The sequence below is a fragment of the Bos indicus genome, chromosome 2 (genome assembly GCF_029378745.1).
Source record: "Bos indicus isolate NIAB-ARS_2022 breed Sahiwal x Tharparkar chromosome 2, NIAB-ARS_B.indTharparkar_mat_pri_1.0, whole genome shotgun sequence".
NCBI lineage: Eukaryota > Metazoa > Chordata > Mammalia > Artiodactyla > Bovidae > Bos > Bos indicus.
The window spans coordinates 119103118-119120301 of record NC_091761.1 but is presented as its reverse complement, the minus strand read 5'-3'; the positions used below and the strand labels follow the sequence as shown (position 1 = coordinate 119120301).

General features: G+C 51.7%; 1 protein-coding gene and 1 long non-coding RNA gene across 7 annotated transcripts in view; one reads left to right on the top strand and one right to left on the bottom strand.

Annotated features, from left to right (window-relative positions):
• Positions 1–5490: 5490 nt before the first annotated feature.
• Positions 5491–13207, top strand: LOC109571976 (uncharacterized). The gene is made up of 2 exons (XR_002182715.2): positions 5491–5855; positions 12193–13207. It is a non-coding gene; the product is annotated as an uncharacterized lncRNA (long non-coding RNA).
• Positions 13208–15153: 1946 nt separating this feature from the next.
• The window catches only part of ARMC9 (armadillo repeat containing 9), a 179153-nt gene continuing 177122 nt past the window's right edge, over positions 15154–17184 (bottom strand). For all 6 annotated transcript variants that reach the window (XR_011562129.1, XM_070773908.1, XM_019978475.2 and 3 more), the window contains one exon: positions 15154–16322. Coding sequence is in view for 5 of the 6 variants with exons in the window: in XM_070773908.1 (XP_070630009.1) it covers positions 16300–16322 (23 nt within the window). In the remaining variant the exon portion in view is untranslated. The remainder of the gene's footprint in view (positions 16323–17184) is intronic.

Genomic DNA, 17184 nt, shown 5'->3' with positions numbered 1-17184 from the left:
GTTTGGTTGCTCAGTTGTGTCCAACCCTTGGACAACTCCATGGACTGCAGCATGCTAAGCCTCCCTGTCCTTCACCATCTCCCAGAGTTTGCTCAAACTGAAGTTGGTGATGCCATCCAACCATCTCATCTTCTGCCGTCCCCTTTCCTCCTGCCTTCAGTCTTTCCCAGCATCGGAGTTTTTCTCATAATGCAAGAGTCTGGGCTCACTGAAATCATTCTTTGCATACGCATCTCAGCTATCCTGGGCCAGTATCCTGTGTTTTTTTCACATCTTGAGATCACCTGGGGCTCACCATAGGGAGGGGCTGCAGTCTGCTGACCGGCATTCTTCTCCTTCCTATGTGCCCTTAGAGCTTACTGGCTCACGTTGGAGGGCTGCAGTCACTGACAACTGTGACATCCTTGTTGACTGATATGGCAAGAAATATTTCATTTCCCAACGGTTTTCTAATAAGTTAAACATATACTTACCACGTGACCCAGTCATTCAACTTCTAAGTATTTACCAAAGAGAGACAACACTCATGTCCACAAAAGACTTGGACATGAAGCTCATGACATCTTTATTTGTAGCCACTAATAAACCAATGGTGGTATTATAAAATGGAATATTAGGGGCTTCCTTGATGGTTCAGTAGTTAAGAACCTGCCTTACAATGCAAGGGACATGGGTTCAAAGCCTGGTCTGGGAAGATGGCACATGCCACGGAGCAACTAAGACTGTGCCACAGCTACTGAACCTATGCTCTAGAACCTGGAGGCCACCAGTACTGAAGCCTGTGTGCCTAGAGCCTGCGCTTTGCAACAAGAGAAGTCATTTCTATGAAAAGCCCATGCACCGGAACTAGCGAAAGCTCATGGGCAGCAGTGAAGACCCAGCACAGCCAAAAACAAATCTTAAAAAAATAAAATGGAACACTACTCAGTATTGTAATACAAAGGACTAAACTCCTGATACACACCGCAACAGGAATAAATCTGTTATGTTGAGCGAAAGAGCCAGATCAGAAAGAATACCTGCTGTATAATTTTGTATAGCAAACTCTGGGAGATAGTGAAGGACAAGGAAGCCTGGTGTGCTGTGGTCCTTGGGGTCGCAAAGAGTCGGACACGACTGAGTGGCTGAACAACAACAATAACAAAAGTAATTCTAGTGAATACATAAAAATTGGGAGAAGACAAACATGCTTTTAATGACAGGGAAATCAGTTGCCAAGAGATGGGGAGCGGGGAAGGAAAAGGTTACCAGAAGCTGGAGGAAATCTCTTGGAGTGATATATCTCTTCACTCTGCTGCTTGTGGAAGATGGTGTTGTGGGTGTTCACATCTATCAGAACTGATCACATCATATACTTGACACAATCGAGTTGATTGTATGTTAATGATATCTCAGAGATAAAACCACTAAAAAGAAGAAGAAGCAACTAGACATGGGCTCCCTGAACGGATGTGTGGTTTGTGGGGAGGAGAGTTGAGCCCCAGCCAGGAGGGGCCTTAAGGGCGGGGCTCAGGGGGTTGTCCTAGATGAAGTGGCACCTTGGAGCTCTCGAGACAGGGTGTCGGCCCTGCCCTGTGACTTCTGCAAGTTCAGGTATACCATGCCCACTCTGTAGGACACTGGGAAGATGCTCAGGCCCTCTCTGCCCTCCCAGAGCTCCCAGCAAGGACCCCCAGGGTGTCTGTGTTGTGATAAAAGGAGAGAGAAAGGTCTCTTGGAAGCTGGGGTCCCAGTGGAGGCCCAAGGAGGAAAGGAGGTGAGTGGGGAAGGGCAGGAGGGGGCCAAAGCACACGTGGGATGTTGGCCAGGGAGAGAAAGGCAGGAGCAGCCCAGCCCTGTGTCTCCTGGGGCCTGACCCCTCCTCAGGGGCCCTCAGGGTCTTCTTCCATCGTGGCTGTGGGTCCCCGACTTCCACCTGGGCCTGGGTGAGCCTCCCAGCCCCAGGCCCCCCACTCCTTCCATGGCACCCCCTGCTGGTCTTGCTTTCCTCTCCCCAACCCCAGCACACGGCAAGGTCTCAGGAAGCCCGACTCTGCCCAGAAAGTGTTAACAAGTACGAGGTGTGATACATACTTCAGGGCGCTGGACCACTGTCCCAGTGGAGGCCCCAGTCTGCTCCTGGCACCGTGGAAGGGCATCCTTCAGCCAGGAATAAGAGGCTGATATGATCCTGTCCGGTGTTGAGAGACCTCTGATCCAGTCTTGCCAAGAGAAGCTGGGCACAGACATGGTGGCGCCATGCGCCAAACTGTCTGGGCTGCAGGCAGCTGCCCACCTGTGCGGCCTTCCCCTTGGGCTTGGACAGCAGAAGAAACGAAGCTGTGAGGCCTGCCTTTCTACCGGTCTTTCCTGCCTTCTTGCAGCTAGAGCTGCTTTGCGAAGGTGAAACCCCACACCCAGTCCTGCTTGACCAATGAAATTGAGCTCAATGCCCCTTCCTGATCTCGGGCGAGGCAACAGTGAGCAGTTGCCTCTCAGTGAAGTGAGATCTTAATTTTCTGCCCAGGAATTGAGCTTGGGTAGCCTGGAAGAAAACCAGGAATCCTAGCCACCAGACCAGCAAGGGCTAGAGGCTATTTTTCCCTGGATCTTTGCCCTCAGTAAAAAATGCATTTGTCACAGAGACAGAAGCTGTAAATGTAGGTACAACACAGCACAACAGCAAGTGGGAGAACGCATAGAGAAACGGTTGGTTTATTTTAGTTAAGACAGAAGCAAAGCAGACATGCACATGGGGAGAGAAAGGGCGTGGGTGTCCCACCCTGTGATGAGGAGCACAGTAAAGAGGAGGTTAAGTCATTTATATAGGGCAGTTCTTTCAGGTCCTTGTCTTCCTTCTGGCCATCTATCTGGTTTCTTTATCCACACCTGACCTACCCTGAGACCCTCTCCTGGGTACACACGCACCCCTCAGTCAAGACGGATCTCGAAGTGAAGGCTTCTGGGAGGATCAAGACTCATTAGGGCTTGGTGTTCTCTCTTGACTTTTGACCCACAAGGAGCCTTTCTGTGCATGTGTAGTGTCTCCCTTGTCCCAAAAGAGGGGGAAGCAGACATCCCTTAATCTTTTACTCAAAAAGGATTTTGTCCCTCTTTGTCCTTGCCATGACTATTGCCCTGACTATTGCCTTGACTGTTACTTCAAGGTGTTTACAAGAAACAAACAATGACTATTTATCCTGTTTCTGTTGTTACTTTCATTTCGGAGGGCAAACAGGAGGCTGATTGTACATGCCTTAACTGGAGCCCGCATATCTTGGTTTGGTCTTGGTTTGAGGCTGACATTAGACCCAGGATACCATTTCCACTTCCAGAATTTAAGGAGCCAGAGGCACCCAAGGACAGAGAAGGACAGGTGGTCAGTCCCCTTCTTGCTGCTTAGACCTCATTGCTGGATGGAGTCCCTGGTGCCCTTCCACTCTCCCAGATTGTCATCTGTCTGGAGCAGGCACTGGGAGATTGGTCGGATCCCCGGAAAGATGAGACAGGAGGGCTGGGAGGAAGCAGGCCGGTGAGGGCTGGGGTGAAGGGCAGGAGTGGATAAAACCATTTTCAGAGCTAGCCACCATCCGCCCCCCCCATATGATTCTGGACAATTGGACCCAGGATCTTTCCTTAACATGAGCAGACTTAAAAAATATCCACAACCTAAAAGTTGAAAGTTTTGTTTTATTTGGTGGGAATTTTTAGGACTTCAAGGCTGGAGGCAGCATCTCAAGCAACCTTGAGAGAACTGCTCTGAGGAGGCAAGGCGGGGATCCGGGTTATATAGAAGGTTTGTAACAAAGAGCAGGGAGTTGGAACATCAAAAGATGATTGTTAACTGAAGAAAATCAGATAACCCAAGTTAAGGAATTTAGTGCTTTTCTGTGTATGGAAGACGCAGGAGTCTGGGCTCACTGAAATCGTTCCTTTGATATGCACCTCAGCTATCTGGGACCAGTGTCCTGTGTTTTCACATTCTGAGTTTCCTCAGGGCTCACCATAGGGAGTGACTGCAGTTTGATGGCAGTTGGGTGGCAGGCCTTCTTTTCTTTCCTGAGTTTCCTCAGGACTCACTGGCTCATATTGCAGGGCTGCAATCACTGGTGGCTGTGACGTCCTTGTTTGCTGATATGGCAGGAAATGCTCCATGTCTCACACGGGAGCGTCACTGCGGGCATGGGGGAGCCACTGATTACAGATGTTTGATTATGGATGTTGGCAAACCAACAAAGGAGAAAAGAAAAGTGGGTCCTGGACCTGATGTTCTAACAGCAGAAGATGACCAGCACAGCACACAGCACAGGGGGTGGGGGTTGCTGCCTGGAGCCCCAGTCGTGGAAGGTCAGCTCCAGGACGGATACACAGAGAGAGGACAAGGCCAGAGCCGTTCGGGGTGCCGGGGGGTGTGGTTGGTAGAAACACCCGTGAGGGCATTTTCTGCCTGCCTGGCCCACCCTAGGCACCAGTTGGGTGCCTTACCTTCTGGCAGAAAACTTTTTTGTTAGCCACAGAGCCATACAGGAAAAAGGAGGTGGTGTATTTTATCCCTGGGTCAGACTGAGTTTCTGTGAAGATGTTATTTAACTACAACTATGACCTTGGACTTTTGGGTTCAGTTTGCTTGACCTGCTGCTGCTCCTGCCTTATGGTGACCTCAGGATCCTTGCGGAAACCCTGACCCTCACGATGGAAGCTGTGGAGGGAGTCTAGTCCTCACAAGACCTTGAGGTTGGCCTGCAGTGGCCTCCTGGTCCCACCTTAACTCCTTTTGCTGATTCCCCAGGGCTTCCCTTGTGGCTCAGCTGGTAAAGAATCCACTTGAAATGCAGAAGACCTGGGTTCAATCCCTGGGTTGGGAAGATCCCCTGGAGAAGGGAAAGGCTACCCACTTGAGTAATCTGGCCTGGAGAATTCCATGGACACGGTCCATGGGATCGCAGAGTTGGACACGACTGAACGACTTTCACTTTCATACCTGGCCTCATGGGTCCCATTCTTGTCCCTTCCTAGTCTTGTGTTTGTCACAGAGGGTGTGTTAGTCGCTCAGTCATGTCTGACTCTTTGTGATCCCATGGACTGTATAGCCCACCCGTCTCCTCTGTCCATGGGATTCTTCAGGCAAGAATACTGGAGTGGGTAGCCATTCCCTTTTCCAGGGGATCTTCCCAACCCATGGATCAAACATGGGTCTCCTAAATTGCAGGCAAATTATTTGCTGTCTGAGCTACCAGGGAAGCCCACAGAGGGGGTCCTCACCATTTTGCAAAAACCATACAGATAGAAAGTTGTTCTCACAAGAATTCAAGGGCGAGTGGTTTGGAACTTCGTAAGGCAGTGTTTGTTGCTGAAGCATCACCAGGGACACAATCAGATGACATTTCCTTGAAGGGACCCGAGGCTGAGGGGCAGAGTCGCAACATCAGACCACACTTCCTGAGGGCCGGGTAGGGAGCACTTCCGTGTGTGGGTGGGTGGGTGGGAGGGAGGGCGGTTGCACAAGAAAAAATTCACAAGTTGAGTTAGAGACGCTTTTCCCCAGCTGCTAAAAGAAGGTGGGTTTGGAAGAAAAATTGGGAGTAATGTGGCCAGCAGAGCCTGATGGCAGCCCACATCTAAGCAGGTGGGGTCACTGTTTTGGTTGCTAGTAAGTGACACCCTCCTGGAGAAGGAAATGTCAACCTGCTCCAGTTTTCTTGCCTGGAAAATCCAATGGATGAGGAGCCTGGCGGGCTACAGTCCATGGGGTCATGAAAGACTGGAACATGGCTGAGTGATTGAGCATGCAAACGCATACACGAAAGTGACACCCAACCTGAAGAATCATTAACCAATCAACAAAGCAGGGATTTGTTGGTGACTTACTGGCCCAGGTAAGCAGAAAAGGTCATGGTGTTGCTGGAGACATCTGCAAGCAGACTCTGCCCAGGGATCACGCCTCTGTCTCCTCCTCAGTGGCATCTCCTTCTCTGCTCCTGCAGAAGGGGACTCAGCCTGGGCAGCCAGCACTTCAGCTTTGTTGTCCAGAGGGAGAGGGGCCCTGGGGCCTGACCCCTGAGGCTCCAGCCCACCTCCTGCCATGCATGACTTCAGAGGGCAGGGGCAAGGCGGAGAGTGGGATTTCCCTTTGGACCGTGTGGTTGCTGGTAGGGAAGGAGATGCCATCCTATTTGGAGGGAGTCTGCTCAGGCATCCCGTGTGCTGCGCTGTGCTTAGTTGCTCAGTCCTGTCCGAGTCTCTGTGACCCCATGGACTGTAGCCGGCCAGGCTCCTCTGTCCCTGGAATTCTCCAGGCAAGGATACTGGAGTGGGTTGCCATGCCTTCCTCCAGAGGATCTTACCGACCTAGGGAATTGAACCCAGGTCTCCCGCATTTCAGGCAAATTCTTTACCATCTGAGCCACCAGGGAAGCCCGAGTGTACTGGAGTGGGTAGTCTATCCCTCCTCCAGCGGATCTTCCTGACCCAGAAATTGAACTGGGGTCTCCTGCATTGCAGGCGGATTCTTTACCAGCTGAGCTATCATGGTAGTATCCCAATTTCTGATCGTCAAGGAATCCCAGGCACAGGTGGGACGGCCCTCAGATGTTACGGCAGAGTGTCACAACGTCCATGTCCGGATGTTGGGTGACACTGCCCTACCCCCCAGATTTGGTGGTGCCTCTGCAGCCTGTGGGTCAAGGCTCTCCTTCGCTGGCTGGCCCCCTGCACCCTTCTTAGTGCTAAATCCTCCTTGAAGTCATTGTAATGGAAGTGCAACTACCTCCATTCTTCCCCTCTCTTTGTAGTCATCGGACAACGGTCCAGTTGCCAAGGTGCAGGCACTCAGGTTGCTCAGGGGAGGGTCTGGCCTGGCCCAGCCCAGATCCCTTTCTGATGATGGGGGACTTGTTCTCCTTGGTGTTCCAAGGTGGTCCAGTGAGAGCCAGGTTCCCACCTCCTTCCCTATTTCCATGAGCTCCCCCTCAGGGTCCCTGAAACCTCAGAAATCCTTCTTTTTGCCTGAATTTTGTGTTTTTTCACTTTTCCCTCCTCCCTCCTCTCCATGCCCTCTAGTTCAGTTCAGTACAGTCGCTCAGTCGTGTCCGACTCTTTGCGACCCCATGGACTGCAGCATGCCAGGTCTCCCTGTCCGTCACCAACTCCCGGAGTTGACTCAAACTCATGTCCATTCAGTCAGTGATGCCATCCAACCATCTCATCCTCTGTCATCCCCTTCTCCTCCCGCCTTCAATCTTTCCCAGCATCAGGGTCTTTTCCATGCCCTCAGTGAAGGGCAAGTCCTGGTCACTGACTCCCTGCCTGGGAGCCCACACCCAACACTCTCCCAGCCTCTGGGCCTCTCTGCCCAGGGGTCTTGTCTGTGGGACTTTGGGCTCAGAAACTGGGTCCCCCCAGAAAACAGTCCAGCTAGGAGGCTCACACGAGGCTATAAATCGATCCTCAAGCCCCAGAGCCAGGTGTTCCCAGGAGGCTCCAAGCCCCTAGTCACGCTGCTTCCCAGGTGGGGCCCTGGAAGACTGGCCTTCCTCCCGGGGCTCGTGTCTCCTCAGCTCATGTCCTGGCCACTTTTACTCCTGCTCTTCTTGTCTTTGGCTCAGACAACTTAACCAGGCTCTATGCCTGTCTTCTCCCAGTGCAACCAGTCTCCAGGACACGCAGACTCTGCCCCTCTGGACTTACAAGTCACTGAGACCCTCTGCCTGGCTTCTCTCTTGAAGATGCTGTTGCCTGAGGTCAAGCCTAGCCTGAGTGCTGCTGGTGTGACCAGGGCATCCACACTTATCTGCTCCTGACCCTGTCAGTGTCCCCACCTGGGCATTGAAGAACCAGATCACAAAGTCCTAGGAGTGTAGCTAGGGAAGCCCTCCTGGCTCCTTGGGAGGGTGACCCGCCATGATGATGGGTGGGCAGGAGCAGTGTCACACCCTTGAGCACACACAGTGTGTGTGTTTCTAGGTGGCACGGAGATTGCTGAAGGGCAAGCAGCAGCAGTGTGCCAAGAGGGAGGTGTCCAAGGACACCCTGGGTCACTGGACATCACCCTCAGTTGGCACATGACTCAGACGGAAGGCTCCGGCAGGGCAAAGGCCTGGTCGTGGAGTGATGTAGCCATCACCTGTCCCTTTTACTTGCCATCTTTAGGGTGTGCCATGCCAGGGAACACACTGCCCTGCTCCTTCCACCTTGTCTCTGATCCACCCAACCTTCTGCTTCAGGCTGCACTGAGGGTGGGGAGGGCGGGGTGCCCTGGTTTGTGAAGTGAAAGTGTGAGTCACTCAGTCACGTCCAACTCTTTTGTGACCCCATGGATCATAGCCTGCCAGGCTCCAATGTCCATGGAATTTTCCAGGCAAGAATACTGGAGTGGGTAGCCATTTCCTTTTCCAGGGGATCTTCCCAGCCCACGATTGAACCCTGGTCTTCTGCATTGTAGGCAGATCCTTTACCATCTGAGCTGTGAGGGAAGCCCTATCTCCCCCTATACGGATGTTAATACAACACAGTGTAAGTACCCTCCAGGATGCAGACAATGGTAAATGGTACAATTAGGAAGGGATGAGATTTTAGCATTTATTACTTTTATTTTTAACAGAAATTATTTAGTTTTTTTCTCCCAGCAATCTTGATTCCAGCTTGTGCTTCATCCAGCCCAGCATTTCCCATGATGTACTCTGCATAGAAGTTAAATAAGCAGGGTGACAATATACAGCCTTGACGTACTTCTTTCCCAACTTGGAACCAATCTGTTGTTCCATGTCCAGTTCTAACTTGCTTCTTGACCTGCATACAGATTTCTCAGGAGGCAGTCAGATGGTCTGGTATTCCCATCTCTTGAAGAATTTTCCACAGTTTGTTGTGATCCACATAGTCAAAGGCTTTGGTGTAGTCAATAGAGCAGAAGTAGATGTTTTTCTGGAACTCTCTTGCTTTTTGTATGATCCAACGGGTGTTGGCAATTTGATCTCTGGTTCCTCTGCCTTTTCTAAAACCAGCTGGAACATTTGGAAGTTCACAGTTCACGTATTGCTGAAGCCTGGCTTGGAGAATTCTGAGTATTACTTTGCTAGCATGTGAGATGAGTGCAACTGTGCAGTAGTTTGAACATTCTTTGGCATTGCCTTTCTCTGGGAAAGAAACTGTGGCCACTGCTGAGTTTTCCAAATTTGCTGGCATACTGAGTGCAGCACTTTCACAGCATCATCTTTCAGGATTTGAAATAGCTCAACTGGGATTCCATCTCCTCCACTAGCTTTGTTCGTAGTGATGGTTCCTAAGGCTCACTTGACTTCGCATTCCAGGATGTCTGGCTCTAGGTGAGTGATCCCGCCATTGTGGTTATCTGGGTCATTAAGATCTTTTTTGTATAGTTTTGTGTATTCTTGCCACCTCTTCTTAATATCTTCTTCTTCTGTTAGGTCCATACCATTTCTGTCCTTTATTGTGCCCATCTTTGCATGAAATGTTCCCTTGGTGTCTCTAATTTTCTTGAAGAGATCTCTAGTCTTTCCCATTCTAATTTTTTCCTCTGTATCTTTTCACTGATCACTGAAGAAGGCTTTCTTATCTCTCCTTGCTATTCTTTGGAATTCTGCATTCAGATGGTTCTATCTTTCCTTTTCTCCTTTGCCTTTAGCTTCTCTTCTTTTCACAGGTATTTGTAAGGCCTCCTCAGACAACCATTTTGCCTTTTTGCATTTCTTTTTCTTGGGGATGGTCTTGATCACTGCCTCCTGTACAACACCAGGAATCTCTGTCCTGAGTTCTTCAGGCATTCTATCAGATCTAATCCCTGGAATCTATTTGTCACTTCTACTGTATAATCATAAGGGGTTTGATTCCAGCACAAGCTGGAATCAAGATTGCTGGGAGAAATATCAGTAACCTCAGATATGCGGATAACACCATCCTTATGGCAGAAAGCAAAGAGGAACTGAAGAACCTCTTGATGAAAGTGAAAGAGGAGAGTGAAAAAACTGGCTTAAAACTCAACAATCAAAAAACGAAGATCATGGCATCCTGTCCCATCACTTCATGGCAAATAGATGGGGAAACAATGGAAACAGTGACAGACTTTATTTTCTTGGGCTCCAAAATCGCTGCAGATGGTGACCACAGCCATGAAATTAAAAGACATTTGCTCCTTGGAAGAAAAGCTGTGACCGACCTAGACAACATATTAAAAAGCATAGGCATTATTTTGCCTACAAAGGTCTGTCTAGTCAAAGCTATGGTTTTTCCAGTAGTCATGTATGGATGTAAGAGACCATAAAGAAAGCTGAGTGCCAAAGAATTGATGCTTTTGAACTGTGGTATTGAAGAAGGCTCTTGAGAATCCCCTGGACTTCAAGGAGATCAAACCAGTGAATCCTAATGGAAATCAGTCCTGAATATTCATTGGCAGGACTGATGCTGAAGCTGAAGCTCCATTTGGCCACCTGATGCAAAGAACTGACTCACTGGAAAATTCCATGATGCTGGGAAAGATTGAAGGCAGGAGGAGAAGGGGACGACAGAGGATGAGATGGTTGGATGGCATCACCAACTCAATGGACATGAGTTTGAGCAAGCTCTGGGAGATGGTGCTGGACAGGGAAGCCTGCTGTGCTCCAGTCCATGAGGTTGCAAAGAGTCGGACATGACTGAGTGACTGAACTGAACTGACTGATTTAATTTTTTAAAATGATTCTTTTTGATGTGGACCATTTTTAAAGTCTTTATTGGCTTTGTTACAATATTGCTTCTGTTTTGTTTTTTGCCCTTGAGGCATGTGGGATCTTAACTTCCTGACCAGGGATCGAGCCTGTACCTCCTGCATTGGAAGGCAAAGTCTTGACCACTGGACTGTCAGGGAAATCCCTAATTTTAAGTTTGTAAAATTGAGCTTTGGAACAGGCTGTCTTCAACACCAGCTCATGGAACTCCTGAAAATGTAGCGAGCAGGTACGAGCTGGCTCCAGAATACCACTGTCTCCCTCCAGGTGGACCTGGCTCAGGTCCTGGTGGACACCCTGCTCCCAGCGACTTAGGTCCACTGCTCGGTGGCCTTGGCTCCAGTTGCCCCTCTGAGAGGTCATGCCATCACCTTGTCCTTCTCCAGCCAAGCTCCCCGACCTCAACGCCTCTAGCATCTAACTGGTCACCTCAGTTCTTCCCGGGCCAGGCTGACCTCTGGCCCAGGACTGCTCCCTGGAATGTGTCCTCAGGCAGCCCCGCCTCCTCCGGCTCTGGCCATGGTGACCACCCGCCATGCACTGCTTTCCTCCCCTGGTTCTACAGCGCGTGTTCCCAGGCCGCCCCCTCCCCGGAGACTGTCTCCTGCAGCAGGCCCTCTTTCTTCTCTCACCCCTGGTTCTGCCCCAGGTTTCTTATTTCTCCAGTCCTCTCCTCTGAGATTCTATCCACTCCCAGGCTTCCACTGACACCTTAATTTACGACTCTGGGTAGGTGTCTCTAGACCTGACTTTCTCCAAATTCCACAACCTCCTGGAAATCTGCCCATGGCTTCAATCTGGCACTGTTGCCTGCCCTGAACCCTGGCTATCTGCAGAGTCCAGGGATTCCTCCTAGAAGATGGATGGCAACTCGCTGGCCAGCAGAACTGTGTCTCCTGCTTCAAGTTTAACCGAGCTTCTGTAGGATGTTGCGGTGGCACATGCTCTGTGTGGCTAAGGGAGGCTGCAGGGTCCTGGAACTGATCCCAGCCTACTCACCAGTGCATGGCCCAGTGCAGCCTGCAGCTTGCAGCTAAGTTTCCAACAGGGCTTCCCCAAGGGCCTTGAGACACAGTCTCCCCCGCCTCCCGGGACCCTCCACTCCCAAGACAGCCGTGTGTCTCCCCCGGACTGTCTCCATTGCACTTTCCCTTCACCAGAGTTCAAGCTAACCGATGCTAATTTAACACAATCACAACCCCCCACAACCCAATGCAGAACAGTCCCCCAGGATATGTTGAACTGAATTAAAATGGAGAGGTTATGCCATGGTGGAAAATTCATCCGGGAAGATTCGATTCTGAGATGTGTAAGTTCTGAACACCCTCTCTGGGGCAGATTGTTGCAGTCCTATCGGGTTTGTCTTTGTTTCCTTTTAGTCCCTCTGCAGAGACTAGGCCTTGGCCGTGAGACCTGCATTGGCCAATAGGAGAGCAGCAAATGTGGTGCAGGTAGAAACCTGAACAGCATGCGGGCTTGATCTCTCTCATTGCAGATGTCCTGAGAGCACCAGGCGAACGAGCCTGAGCTAATTTGCCGGAGGGTGAACCCAGGATCCAGCCCACAGCCAGCTGCCAGACCTGAGTGAGGCCCTCGACTGCCCTCTCATCACAGATGTGCACCTAGGTCCAGCTGAGCCCGAGAGAGCTGTCCATCTGGGCCCAGCCCCACCACGGATCCACATAACTGCGACACTCACAGATTTTTAAAATATTTATTTATCTGGCTGTGCCAGGTCTTAGATCTTCGTTGTGGCATGCAGGATCTTTAGCTGCCACATGTGGACTTAGTTGCCACATGTAGGATCTAGTTCCTTGACCAAGGGTTGAACCTGAGCGTTGAGAGCTCAGAGTCTTAGCCACTGCACCACCAGTGCGTCGCTTTAGTCATGTCCGACTCTTTGCAACATTATGGACTGTAGCCCACCAGGCTCCTCTGTCCATAGGATTCTCCAGAGACGAATACTGCAGTGGGTTGCCATGCCTTCCTCCAGGGGATCTCCCCTACCCGGGAACTGAACCTGCGTCTCTTATGTCTCCTGCATTGGCAGGTGGGATCTTTACCATTCGTGCCACCTGGGAAGCCTAGGGAAGTCCCATAAATTGTTGTTTTAAGCCATTAAGTTTTGGGGGTAGCTTTTTCGTGCAAAGGTGAACAGCATTGCTCCTTTAGTCTCTGGAGAGCTGAAGATGGTCAGACAGGCAGGTCCAGTGCCTCAGCCACAAGGCTATGCCACAAGCACCCTGGGAAGCCCTGGAGGATCCCCCACCCCCAGATCCTGGGTGAGGCCAGTGCGGCTTCACCTTGCACACAGAATGGAAGGGGTGCCCTGAAACTCAGTAACGTTTTCATGCAGTTCAGCAAACTATGGCTCATGGGCTGTCTGCCTATTTTTGTAAATAAAGCTTTATTGGAATAGGTGCTGGATCAAGGTTCTGCAAGCAGGGTAGGGTCACAGAAGCACAGGCTCAGATCCTGTTTGTATTAAAAGTTTGAGACTTTGTCATGGATTTTTTGTGTTAATCTTATTTATTTGTGCTTTTTTTTTTTTAAAGCTCCTTTGATTTGGGCCAAGTCCTTTCCAATGTCCTGAGTGAGCCCTTTTATCTGCTGCTGCTGCTACTGCTAAGTCACTTCAGTCGTGTCCGACTCTGTGCGACTCCATAGACGGCAGCCCACGAGGCTTCCCCGTCCCTGGGATTCTCCAGGCAAGAACACTGGAGTGGGTTGCCATTTCCTTCTCTAATGCATGAAAGTGAAAAGTGAAAGTGAAGTCGCTCAGTTGTGTTCGACTCTCAGCGACCCCATGGACTGCAGCCCACCAGGCTCCTCCGTCCATGGGATTTTCCAGGCAAAAATACTGGAGTGGGGTGCCATTGCCTTCTCCCCCTTTTATCTGACTGGATCTCAAATCTCTACCTGATTATTACATTCCCACCAAGGGTCATCATTTAGGCTATTGCTGGACATTTACATCCTTTTGTGAATGAAGATCAAGTCCTACTCAGGAGAAATCAGAGGGCCAGGTAACCAGAGAGCTGGGGTCAGCTTCCAGGGAAAGAAGGGCTCTTCCTAAAGGTCCCCATTTCTTAAAAGTTCCACAGACTCCTCTCCGTGGCCTCCCTGGGTAGGTGTCATGGGCAAAGCCTAGGAGCTGTAGGATTTGGTCTCCAGATGACCTGTGAAAACATTTCGGTTTATTTGTGTATTTGATTCTCGCCCCTCTCCCACCTTAGACTGTGGTTGTATCTGGCTCCCCATTGGGCCTACACATAGCTGGAATATTTATGCTAGTTGGTATTTTCTAAAGTCTCTTTTGCACCATCAGCCCTGGGATGCATAAGTGTGTGTTTGCAAGAGGGCTCTCCCAGAGGCCATATTTACTCCCCAGAGAACCACCCAGACCGCACCTGGTGACCTCAGTGTAGTCTGTCCACATTTTTTTTTTACCCTAAGTGGCCAGACATCTTCAAATCAGACTTGAGCTCATCTATGGGCCTGAGGAAGAAACAGAAGTCACCCTGGCTTCAGGGAGACCGTGGGCGGTAACGGACAAGTCACCCACTCCCTCTGGATTCTGGAGACAGGACTGCTCTCTCGCCACGGCAGGGCCAGGCTGTGTCAGTCGGAGGCATGTGAGGAATCCGAAGGGAGTGGATTTGCTGGGAGAAAGGGAGAGATCTTTCCATGATGCTCCTCTGCTGTTCATCTGCAAACACTCTCTGCCTTTTCAGGGTTTCTCCAGGAGCGCTTCCATTTCAGGGATCCAGTCTCCACTTCTCTTGCTGGTCCATTATCCACACCAAGAGAAGCGTTTGCGTTTCTCTTTATCCCTCCAGAGGTCAAGCCAGGAGTTCGGAGGGGCTGGAGGGCAGTGTTCTGCCCAGCCTTCTTCCCCCTGGAACAGAGAGGAACTCACATATTTCCAGAGGATCAAGATGGGCTAGTCACATGACCACAGAGTTCTACTGTGCCCACCCTGGCACCACTGCCAAGCACTTGTGAAATTAACCCAGGGCCCGGCTCACGATGTGTCTACGGTCATCACAGGGCCAACCTGGCCTCTCGCCTGCTCCAGCGTTCTTCTGTTGGCCTCTTCTGCCTGCTCTCCTCTGGAGTTGGGAGGATACTGAAAAACGCAACATTGTCCTTTATTTATATCCCGTGGGGCCACCAAGATGACTCCCAGTGGGCCTGGCCAGGGCAGATGGACTGCCTGGGGGACAGCGCGCGTGCACACATACCCACACACACACACACACACACACACACAAACTCACGCAGAGGCACATACACAAGTGCCATCTCAATACTCATCATTTTAGTTCAGTACTTCTGTTTTAGGCGAGGTCAGACCCTGCTACAGGCTTGTTAACAGTGCTGACTCTGCAGGGACACGTTCTTTCTGTCCCAGTGTTGTGGAATCCGGAGTCGCAAAACACACCTCGGAGGACACTTTAGACAGTGGAGTACGGTTCATTATGCCAGCATGTCCAAGGGGGACTCGGTTCCCAACAAGGACCCTGAAGTTTCTGAGAGGCCCAGTTTTATACCCCCCACTATGTGACAGGTTACATGTTAGCAACCTCTCTGTTGCATATGATTGAGTTTACAACAAGTAGGTGCTAGGAGAACAAACAATTAAGGTTAAAGGTGGGGGCGGACAATGATTATACATCAAGGGGGGATGTCTCCATGGTTAATCTAACAGGGGCAGCCTGACTTCAACTACAATCTCTGTTTGCCATCTGTAGGGAGGGAAGTCTCCAGGAGACCTGGTTTTCACTACCGACCATTTCCTCACTCCAGGGCTAAGGTCCAGGCCCAGTTCACATCCTGCCTTTAAGACGGATGACAGGCTTCAAGATGGAGGCTCTCCTGCTTTCCGCACACGGGCCCCAACACTAGGACTGGCCCTGATGTCACCCTTGGCAAGGAGGGAGCAATGGGCCTCCCCCAGCGGGGACCAGTCACCCTGCTGGGGGCACAGTCTGTGCTTGTGGTCTTAACGGACGGAGGGAGGGAAATGGCTTTAAACTGGTCAACCCTCTGAGCCCTTAGAACACGTGTGCAGAAGCACAGGGCCGCTTTGGAACAGCCACATTCCAGCCACAGAGGGGAACACCCCATATTCTTTCCAGGTTTTAAGAGGAAGAAAATACCAAGTCTGCCGCTCAGGCAGCCGATTTGAGAAGGACTTTCCTGTATTCTAACCCCCTTCTGTTTCCTCATACTTGGTCTGGGTACGGAGAACCGGTTTCCTCCAAGGTCGAGGGCCTGCCTCTGGCTGAGCTGTCTGGCCCTGGCTCCCTGAGATGGACGAGCTCCCGGCTTTGGCTCTGCTGTCCCCTGCTGCCCTCCCAAGCTGGGTGCCGGCGGGGAGGGTGGGCAGGAAGGGCAGCGGCAGGACCCTGGGGCAGGGGCTACGGTGGGCCTGCTCCTGGACGCCTGGAGGGCTGTCCTCCTCGGGTCCTCGAGTCACCTGGTGGCGTGACAACAACCGTCTCGTCACTTTTGTCGTCTGCAGCTGCCAGCTGGCTGAGAGCAGGAAGCGGGCTGGTCACTGGGCGAAGGGACGGTGACAGCGGGGAAGAACCCGTCCTCACTTCCTGGAAGACGGGTTGCCTGGAGAAGAAAAGCCAGGCAAGCTGCCAGCGCCAGGGCAAGCTTGGGCACAGAGACCCCCTCTGTCCCTGCACAAGCCCTCCTTTCAACGGGCCCTGTGCAAACCGAATGCAGAGCGCCTTCCTCCCGGTCACCTGCACTGTGGCCGGGGGGCCCTGACTCACTGGGGTGGCCATGCACTTTCCTGACAGGAAGCTTGGTGTGGGGACTCAGTGAGCCTCGCTGCCAGCAGCTCCTGTGTTTGTGGAGGCCGAGGGGGTGGGTATGTGCTGCTCCCCACCCTGTGCGGCCAGCCAGCCGGGCAGCCCGCCTGCTCCTGGGCGCTGCTACTGTGGTTACTTCAGTGGGGGCGTCCAGCCTGACGGCCGGGCAGGGCCCTGGGGAAGCCAGTCTGCTTCGCTCCTGGCCGCTCTCTCCCTGTACTTGTTGGCGTTTCCTCGGGGCTCGTGTGCAGAAGCACTGTGGTGGGGAGATGGGGCCGGGGCTCCGCTGTGAGTTTCTCAGCAGAGAGGTGCTGAGAGCAGAGGGAGGCCTGCCCACCCCCACGGGCTGCCCAGACTTGGCCCATGAACCACGGTCCCAGCCCAGTGCTCCCTGGTTGGCCAGAGCGCCCAGGGCCCTGTCAGGAAGGAGGGGGCGGCCAGGACGCAGGACTCACACATCCTGAGTGTGACTGATTTTCTGCCGCTTGATGTCCTTTTGTTGGGTTTCTCTTTTGCCTTCCCTTATTTTTAGTAAAGCCCTATTGGAAAGTTCCAGGCTTGGGTTGGGGAGTGGGAGGGGCGGGGGTGGTCAACTGGCTGACTGGGAGGCTACACAGAAGTGGTCTTTATCAGGAGCAGAAGAGTGGGAGGGTGGCCCC